Below are 9,586 nucleotides of genomic sequence, written 5' to 3' on the forward strand. Positions count from 1 at the left end.
TTATTGAAAGAATAGCTCTTTTATGGTTTAAGCAACATTTAAAGACGAATATTTAAGACGGCAACGCAAAGTAGAGAAGCAATCTTTCTTTGCTCCCCCGATATTTGTTAAAAAGTATTCTTCAAATACCGGCAACTTGAAAATTCAATTTAAAAGTCTGATTCATGTTTTAAATGAAAGGATCTTAATACGATTAATTTTTAACGCTATTATTTTGAAGAAAATTCTTTAAAAACATAAACGATATCCGATTTTCCCTTTACGATATCGACAAAAATTGCAAAACTAGTAGATTCTTGCAGGTTCTGGAACAGAACAAAAATTAAGATTTTTTCCTCAACTGATTTTAAAAGTTTAAGTTCCGTTTAAAAATCATTTCAAAAAATTCTAAATATTCGTTTTAAGAACAGTATCTTCTTCATTTTTTAATTCATATAAATTCAAAGCTAATAGTTTTATAAAGAAAAATTCCTTTCCAGTTTTTAAAGCTGATATACTTTCAAATTCTGCAAAACACACCATAAATATTTATATGTAGCTATTGCTATTTTATTGTTTATTAAACAAATGTTTAAAACTGGCCTTTTTTAGCATACTTAGTACTTAATTACGAAATAGAATAGAATAAAGAAAAAAACACTAAATAATAAACAAAATTAAAAATAATTGCAACCAAAAATACACATGCATATGTTATGTAAAAGTCGTAGTCTTGTGATAATTATTTAAAAAATATGGCAAAATATGTTGTCATTGTTGTTTTCCATTTATATATTTGCAGAACTTTATTTTTTGCTCTTCTTGCCCAGGGTCATGGTATGATGTGAGGCCACATAGTTGGTTTTGTGAGTTGTGAATTCCAAATATTCTTCGTCGAGTTTTTGACGAGCTTCTTCCAATTTACGTTTTTCTTCGGCATGTTCTTTTTTGAGTTTTTCGAAACGTGAGTGGAGTTCACGTTCACTTTCCTTCAATTCGGCCTCTTTTTCCTTGACACGCTGCACAAACATTTGCCGTACCTCATCCTCTTTGGCCTGCAGCTCACTCAAGTGATGGGCTCGTTTAATTTCGAATATTTGTTGGAACGATACCGGCTTATTGTCATTGTCCACATCACAGAAACCCATTTCGGAGAGGCGTTTCTGGCGATACAATGCATAGTGGGTTTGATGGGTCTGTTCACGCAAGTCTTCCATGTTGGTGCGTATTAACATTTCACGCAGCTTAACGAAATCACAATGTAATTCATTTTCCACTTGGACGGTGCCCCAGGGATACTGGCGGGCCCTTACCAATTTATTGCCGATTTTTACAAATTCCCTACTACCCACCACGGCAAAGGGTGTGTGATCATTCATCAGGGCATTTGTCTCGGCCACTGTCTCATCATCCACGGGAAAGTGATAGATATTTACATTGTTCTCCTTCAGTTCTTGCAGGATTTTTGCCTTAAAACGTTGCAGTTCCGTTTTGGAAATAGTATCAGCCTTGGCTATGATCGGTATTATGTTCACCTTGCTATCCAATTGTTTCATACACACCAAATCCAAAGATTTCAGACCATGACCCGTGGGACAAATGAAATAGAGACAAGCATGTATGCGACTATCGTGATAGTCGACCAAGGAACGTTTTATTTTCAGCTCTTCCTGCAGATAAGCCTCAAATTGGGTATCAATATAATCGACGACAGCCTTAAAGGAGTTCTCCTTATTGATTTGATCACCAAAACCAACAGTATCACAAATGGTCAACTTCAACTGGACATTGCTTTCCTTCAATTCATAGGTATTGGCCTTTAGCTTTACATTGGGTAGCGTATGGGGACTGGGTGTTGATTCGAAACTGGTATTAAACAAGGAATCCATGAGTGTTGATTTTCCCAAACCGGTCTCACCGATGCACATGACATTGAATACAAAACCATTTTGTACCGATTTATTGACCAATTGATCGGGAAGGCTGTCGAAACCTACGTGACCGGATTGTTTAAGGGTGCGGGTTAACATTTCTTTTTTCCCAGCAACACTGGTGGCCACTTCAATGGTCATGGTTTCCCTTTTCAATTTTCCAAAACACTTGATAAAATTTCCAACAAAATGCGGGCGAAAAGGTACGTTGTTGATCTGCTGGCTATTGAACAAAGAGAACTGAACTCTTGCAGACGACTACTGAAATCGAGAAAGTTTTGTGAATTATTTATAAGCCAAAATTATGAGAAAATATACCAATGCCTACCTGTGTGCGGTTGTTTTTCTGTGTTTGCCAACAAATTAGCGTTTTATTGGGATTATAACATAAATTCCTGGAAATTTCCTTAATTGTTTTTCCTACTGCCTCAGTCTAGTCTTTGTCAAATGCACTTTAGGAAACACCCACACCACCTCTCACTCTCTCTCGAATAATTGACACAAGTCTCTCTCACTCACAACTGTTCATGCAGGCTTGCTTCAATTGCAATAGGTTTTTTATTGTTGTATTTTGTTACTAATTACTAAATAACTAGAATGTTATTTGTTTTGTAACAAAACTAAATGCACCTTTGGTAAAAAGATAAGTTATGTTGCTTGGGGTTTCCCTTCGTTTATCCACAAAAATAAAAGTTGAATGGTAAACAAATTGTCAATGCAGACATGGGTTGTTTAATTTCGTAGTGGTAGAGGAATGAATGTGAACAGAAATAGGTGTGGAACGGTTTTTTCTTTAGATACTAAATAATTAAGGGTACTTTAAACACACTGATTTCACAGCACTCGAGTTGATTTACATTTGAGACATTTATATAAATTTGTTTTAAAAAATGGACAATAAAATATAATAAAAAATAAAATATTGTAATGTAATGTAGTATAAAATAAATAGTTGTATTATTATAGTTGTAAAGATATTTTCTATTTGGGAGAATTACTATTTTTGGCCTAAAAAGGCTTCGTTGTTACAAATTATCAGATTAAAAATATAATAAAATCATGAAATACCATCTAGCATCTTTATAACAGATCTTGTGTTGATAAAAATATTGAGATGAGCCAAGTTCAAAATTTTGAACCTTGTTGTGGGGGAGGTACCAGAATTTGACAACATCTCTTATCTGGCAAAATAGGTATTTATAAATCCATGGTATATACACTAATCAGAGATGGGAACCTATATTCTCTGTAGTTAAATTTGACAAGGTAAATTACAGGGAATGCAGAGCTGGGAATTCTGATATAAAATGACATATCCTTCTTTATTTTACCATGATGACAAGTACATATTTATAATATAATCATTAAAATCCATTTACAATTTGAATTTGACATTTCCTCTTCTCCACATAATGGACTCTCTCGTTCGGAAATAGATAAATAAATTTAACTACAAGAAATAGGTTCTGTTGCTCAGAAAACTTTCTGTACCACTCGACCACATCTTCAGACTCCACCGTTGAGTCATTTTCATTTAAATACTTTTCCATAGATTGCAATAAAAATTTGTAAAAATCTTCTTTACGCTGCGCTTTGAACGAACGCAATGGTCTCGCAAAATCAAATAATTTTCCCACACAATCATTGCGTAGCGTTTCATCTTTGATTGAAACCAATAGTGCTCCAATATTAGAGTGACTTTTTGTTAATGCAATTTGTTTTTGACAGCTGTTGATTTGACCTTTTTTTAAAGCCTCCAATAGTTGCAGACATTTTTCAATTTCTTCCTGTAGTTCATTGTAGATTGGTGTCGTTTGAAGACGTTCATCAGATTGTGACCATTTTTTTAGTGTGTTTATATATTCCTCTGCTTTTTGGTAGATTTCTGGCGACCAAATTATGTTTAGATATTTATCGATAACACTTTCGTACAACTGATATCGAGGGGTATGTTCAATGTCGGCAACTGCATCAGCAAAAGCAAGCTGAAAGGGGATATATATTAACGTAAACTGCCATTGGGAACTGTTCTTCAAAAAAAGCACTACTTACCTTTATAATAAATGCTACTATAAGAAATTTCTTCATGTTTCGCGTATGTAAAGCAATGATGTGCAAACAAAATAAATCGAGAAAAAGTGTATGAGTGTAACTATTCACAATCAACAAATCTTTGACGTAGAGAGAGTGAGAAAAAGAGAATAATGCCGCTAACGTATGTTTTTGAACAGTTTTGCTCATCTATGGTGTAAAGCAATTGTTGTTGTTGATTTGTTCCTGATCGATAGGCAACTGTTTTGCAATTCAATTTGCTGTGTCCCTTTTTATGCCTTGTTAGGCTGTATTAAATTCTTATCATCTCATTTTCATTCCTGAATTAATTTTTCAAGACATTGACAAATTCCATAATTACAAGAAATAATCAAAAGAATGGTCACAGAAAAGGTCATCTATGAGAAATGTACGACTCGTGTTGTAAAGGAGAGATAATAGAGGTCAATAAACAACAAGGGGTTTGTATAGCTTCTTAAATATAAAGTGCATTCACACGAAATAGCATTGACATTTTTAAAGATTTTAAAGTCGATGGTGTTTACATAAATTATTATGTCAGTCATATGGTCTGCTCCAGAACTGCAAGAATGTAAAGTTTTTACTACAATAACCGATTTTCCATTTATGATATCGAAAAAAATTGCAATACTAGTAGATTCTTGCAGGTTCTGGAACAGACCATATGACTGACATAATAATTTATGTAAACACCATCGACTTTAAAATCTTTAAAAATGTCAATGCTATTTCGTGTGAATGCACGAATGAAGATATAGACAACGAAAATTTAGTTTTGTCTTTTTATCCAGGTGGCTCTCATCATGTTTTGCATAGTCTACATGCTGATTAAGCGTTCAACCCAATCGACTTCGAAAACACAATTTATCGTTTTTCAAGAATTTCACAGGAATATTCACGTATTTTTCGATGTCACTACATAATTTTCACTTATCTTTTATTATGGAACAATATTCAACTGACAAATATACTACAGTTTTTATTATTTTTAACATTTTTGAATTGAGTGACTTAAAAATTCCCACTCAAACTCCTGAAACGATATAGACGACATCTGCTGATCCGATTTTTTTTCGAAGATAAACGGTGAGAGCTTTTCGTTGTCTATATCTTCATTTCCCAGCGGAGTTTTTTGCACATACATGTTCCATCTGAGATCACTGACAATGTAGGTGCGACTCATCCAAAGCCTGTACACAATTTCTACTTACATTTGAACAGCGATGGCCTAGGCCGTCGGACGTGTCCGAAATCAATCGACAATGTAAGTGAATGTTGGATGGGTTCGAAATCTACCGACATTGTAAGCGAAGGCTGGATGGATTCGAAATCTATCGACATCCGATTCAGATACAAGTGCGATGGACACATTTTATTATATTTTGTTTTATTCTTTGATTCCAATATGGATTTCGTTTCACAATGTAATAGCAATACGACTCATCTAAATCGGATTCTAGTTGTATGCTATTAACCACTGTTATTTAATTTTTTCCTATTGACAAAATAGCATACATTTGGATGGGTAACGGCCAGCAGACTGCTGGGTCTATGTGTGAGTGCGCTAATTTGCCGCTCATTTACTTAAAGAGTGTCACATCTCAGAAAGTAGACCCACGCTTACTTTCGATGTCAACGAGTTATCGATATTCACATGGTGACACAGAGTACTTCAAATTCACATTTAGCGCCTTTTTAGCTGTGCTAATGAGAAATGGTGAAAAAATAAATTAAAAACTGAATTATTTAATGAAATTTTGAATTAAAAACTCAATATTAATTATAAATAATTAGGGATAATAAGAATAAAGGCATTTCTTAAGAATTTCATGGGAATGAACGCTACCGAACCAAACAAAAACAGTAAGGAAAGTTCAAAAGCCGGGCGGGGCGACTATATATTGGTGCACAATTTATTTATATATATGGGAGTTGTATCTAAATCTGAACCGATCTTGACAAAATTTTAACCACTTATTCCTGAGCTGTATCTGATATCTGGCACTTAATATCATTTTTGCGTAGTGCATATTACGCATGTGAAGGACATAAAATCCCAAATCGGATGAAACATATATATGGGAGCTATAGCTATATTTGAACCGATTTTCAGCAAATTTGATGTACTTGCTTCTAGACTAAAGAGTGAACTGTCGGCCCATATAAACATTTCAGTGTTGCCACTTAAAGGGATTTACAAAATACAACACTGTATGACATTAGGGTTCCATAGGTATGAAATAAATTATGAACCGGAAAAATTAAAAATAAATAAAAAATATTGGAAAATGTAACATAAATGGCGCTCCTATTAACCATAACGAGGGATATTCAATTAAGAAAAAAGTGGAAAATTTTAAGAAAAGTAATTGTTTTATACCCTCAGCCATATGTCTGTCTGTCTGGTGCCCACCATAACTCTTAAAGGCAGTATCCGATTTGATAAAAACTCGGTACATCGTAATATTATTATCAAACTTATATCGAGTTCGGAGATGGACAATATCGGTGCACTCCTTCTGGTACCTTCACACAAAATGTCAACATTTTCAAAGAAAATAATTTACTGCACAGGAAGAGAAATAATATTCCGATGCTCCAACTTTGTAAATCCTAATATTTGCATCGGAGCTAGGTCAGGTGTGAAAATTAACATTATCGGTATAACTCTTATAAAATTTGATATAAGTGTCCGATTGTCTCCAAATTAAACAGATCATATTATTTTTATTGACCCAAAGTCTGGTGTGAAGATGGAATATATCAATCTACTCCCCCTCCATATAGGGTTAGAAAATTAACGACCGTTTCCACAAGATCTGTTATAAAGATTGTAGAGGTCGGATCATTCTTTCTTGTACCTCCCCCACAAAGGATCAAAGTTTCGAATAACCAAAACTATTATAAAATCCAAAATAAGCTTCCGGTTCTCTTCATATTTCACATACCCATTATTTCTACTAACATAAGATTTGATGTGAAGATGGGATATATCGATCCACTCCCTCTGTGTACAATAATGTGTGAGATAGTAAAGGTTATGACACATCCGCACAGATATTGATGCGCTCAGTAGATGTACAAGACCACTTAAATGAAATAACAAGCAGCCCTACAATGATCTCCTATCATTATAAGAATAGATAAGAATTGTGTAGCTGCGATTAGGTTAAGTTAGATTAGTTTCAGTAGTACTTAAGGAACATATTTTTAAAATAAAAACTAGAATTGAATCTACACCCAAACGAAGCGGTTGTGTCCTTTTTCACTTTATATTGCTCCAGTCGAGTCGAATAGGGAATAGAGTTGACAATCGAAGAGAGAGATTGGATTCCGTTTTCATTATTAAAAAACACCCTGGTAGCGGGAGGGAGGCCTCACAAAGGGTAGGAATTTTGATTATGATTCCATTCGGACTTGGCACATCTCAAAAATTTAATAAATCCAAGATCTGTAATAAAGATGGTAGAGATCGGACCATTTCTACTCGTACCTCTCCAACAAAGGATCAACATTTTGAATATCCACGGTGCTCTAAAAATATTAAGAATATATAAAAATCTGGCCCACACTCTCAGAGAAGAGAACAAGGTCGCTACTGTCATTGTCGAAACCTGATCTAAAACTTGTGGTGGATATCATCACAGATCATTGTAAGGTGAGGGCTATGACCTCGAAATGGGACAGCGACGACATTGACTACTGTAGGATCTGACAAGATGAAGAAGAAGAAATCGAGACAGTCGAAAACTTGCTCTGCCACTGCCAAGCACTCATTAGTCTGAGACACAGACTGGTGGGAGAACTAGTATAACATGATCTCTGTTTTTTTTTTCTAACACTGATCCTATAGTAATCCTTCAATTAGCCAGAAGATTCAAGTGGCTAAAGACGACACGGCAAACTCCTCAGCCCTAGATCACAGTCTATAACTCTATCTCTTCCTCTTTTCTTAACATTCTTCTAGGGATGAACACAATCATTACAGAATTCCAAATATATATTTCAATAATCTAATATTAGCTGAGGTTATGCATCTGTCGGCAGAAACGATCGATACTTTATTAAAAAAAAAAACAAGGAAATCTCCATATGACCCCTCATAGACCACTGACTAACTTGTTCCCATGCCTCCATATCATCCCTCATGGACTACAGGCGCAATGGTTCCAATGTCTCCATATGGCCCCGTAAGAACTACTGACCTACTATTCACAATGTCCCTAGAGACTTTCGAAGGACAAGCTCATAGAAAATGTCTATAGGAAAAACAGGATTGCTTGTCTACACTTGGTCAGCAGTTCAGGTGATACAGGCAAAAGGAAGTCAGAAGCTATTTACCATTGAAATGTCCTACAGAGTAGCGTTATTAAAAATCAATGATGGCAATTCATGCTTCAGTTTATTATTTCGAAATTAAATAATTTCACAAAAATCGGACATGCGTTCGACATCCATGAGAATATGTGACTTCAATCTGAATCTCTCATCAAATTCCAAAATTTTTACAATCCAGTCGAATATTGCACCTGACATTTGTTGGCCTCATACATTTTTCTCTCCTCCGGGAATAGAGCCATAAATTCCATTACCATTTTCTGTTGTTTAACATAGTCCGTTTGTTTGGCAAATTTCTTATGCCATTCGACAAGATTTTCCGACTGAGCCGACGTATCAACGGCATTTAAATAGTTCTCCACAGTTTCCTTGAGGAATGCATAGAATTGTTCATTGGAATTTCTGCTAATCGAACGCATTGGCACGGCAAAATTCATATATTTCTTAACCCAATCACGTCTCAATTTTTCATCATCGACTGAATCGAAGAGGTGGCGTATCTTCTCATGCGTCTCCTTCAATGCCAATTGTTTGGCACAATTATCGGGTTGGGCTTTGAGATCTTGCAGTTCTTCAGAGCATTTCTTAAGTTGTTCACGGAATTTGTCATAGACTGAGGATGTTTGGAGCTTCTCATCCGATTCCGACCATTCTTTGAGAACATTTAAATACTCCTCAAATTTGCCTAAGATTTCCTCGGACCAAAGGGATTTTTGCAATTTCTCGGCTACCGTTTCGAAAAGTTGATAACTTTTGCTCTCTTCGCCACTGCCACTGGGAGCACCCAAGGCAACCTGCAAAAATATTGATTTTTTTTTTTCGAAAATAATTATAAAAATATATTTTGATTTTTTTTATAATTCTTACCACAACGCCAAGGGCTACCAGAAAAATTGGAATAAATTTATTCATTTTTTTTTAATTTTGAACTTTCTTTTGTGATTTCTCGCTGATCACCTTGTCTGTGCTGCACTGATAACCAGCCACGTTTGGCATCGGACTTTTATACATCTAGATTGTTATTCGAATTTCTTATCACCACATTTGCCTGACATATGTTCGATGCTAGGCCTTTTTCATTATCACCGATTTTCACAGTTGAACTAAAAATTCGTGTGAAAAACTGAGTTCTTGTTTATCAATTTCAATATTCGTGAGAAATTTCATAAATTTCAATATTCATGAGAAATTTCATAAATTTTAAGAAATAATAAAAATATGGACAATTTTTCGAAAAGAGATTTAAAGTCATCTGCGCTTCGGAA

The 9,586-nt window shown here is 34.8% G+C and overlaps 3 protein-coding genes across 4 annotated transcripts; all 3 read right to left on the minus strand.

Annotated features, from left to right (window-relative positions):
- Positions 1–527: 527 nt before the first annotated feature.
- LOC101901558 (septin-2) lies at positions 528–2,598 on the minus strand. Of its 2 annotated transcripts, none has more exons than XM_005175928.4 (2): positions 2,239–2,598; positions 528–2,168 (listed from the first exon to the last, which is right to left on the minus strand). In XM_005175928.4, exon 2 carries the CDS (start codon positions 2,049–2,051, stop codon positions 786–788), a length of 1,266 nt encoding a protein of 421 aa, XP_005175985.1. In that variant the 5' UTR covers positions 2,052–2,168; positions 2,239–2,598; the 3' UTR covers positions 528–785. The 2 variants fall into 2 exon arrangements, with proteins under 2 accessions (XP_005175985.1, XP_005175984.1); XM_005175927.4 differs by having other exon boundaries at positions 528–2,171.
- A 607-nt stretch (positions 2,599–3,205) lies between these two features.
- LOC101887376 (uncharacterized) lies at positions 3,206–4,264 on the minus strand. Its single transcript, XM_011296165.3, has 2 exons — positions 3,963–4,264; positions 3,206–3,895 (listed from the first exon to the last, which is right to left on the minus strand). Exons 1-2 carry the CDS (start codon positions 4,149–4,151, stop codon positions 3,275–3,277), a joined length of 810 nt encoding a protein of 269 aa, XP_011294467.1. The 5' UTR covers positions 4,152–4,264; the 3' UTR covers positions 3,206–3,274.
- A 4,102-nt stretch (positions 4,265–8,366) lies between these two features.
- On the minus strand, positions 8,367–9,335 carry LOC101901394 (uncharacterized). The gene is made up of 2 exons (XM_005175926.4): positions 9,189–9,335; positions 8,367–9,115 (listed from the first exon to the last, which is right to left on the minus strand). Exons 1-2 carry the CDS (start codon positions 9,231–9,233, stop codon positions 8,489–8,491), a joined length of 672 nt encoding a protein of 223 aa, XP_005175983.1. The 5' UTR covers positions 9,234–9,335; the 3' UTR covers positions 8,367–8,488.
- Between the last annotated feature and the right edge of the window lie 251 nt (positions 9,336–9,586).

Source organism: Musca domestica, unplaced genomic scaffold (assembly GCF_030504385.1).
Source record: "Musca domestica strain aabys unplaced genomic scaffold, Musca_domestica.polishedcontigs.V.1.1 7, whole genome shotgun sequence".
NCBI lineage: Eukaryota > Metazoa > Arthropoda > Insecta > Diptera > Muscidae > Musca > Musca domestica.

Bases quoted from the DNA above. Each gene is read 5' to 3' on its own strand.
- LOC101901394 (XM_005175926.4), bottom strand. From the start codon at position 9,233: ATGAATAAATTTATTCCAATTTTTCTGGTAGCCCTTGGCGTTGTG. The intron at 9,116-9,188 runs GTAAGAATTATA...ATATTTTTGCAG, and splicing joins TGGTAGCCCTTGGCGTTGTG to GTTGCCTTGGGTGCTCCCAG.
- LOC101901558 (XM_005175928.4), bottom strand. From the start codon at position 2,051: ATGACCATTGAAGTGGCCACCAGTGTTGCTGGGAAAAAAGAAATGTTA.
- LOC101887376 (XM_011296165.3), bottom strand. From the start codon at position 4,151: ATGAGCAAAACTGTTCAAAAACATACGTTAGCGGCATTATTCTCTTTT. The intron at 3,896-3,962 runs GTAAGTAGTGCT...ATCCCCTTTCAG, and splicing joins TAGTAGCATTTATTATAAAG to CTTGCTTTTGCTGATGCAGT.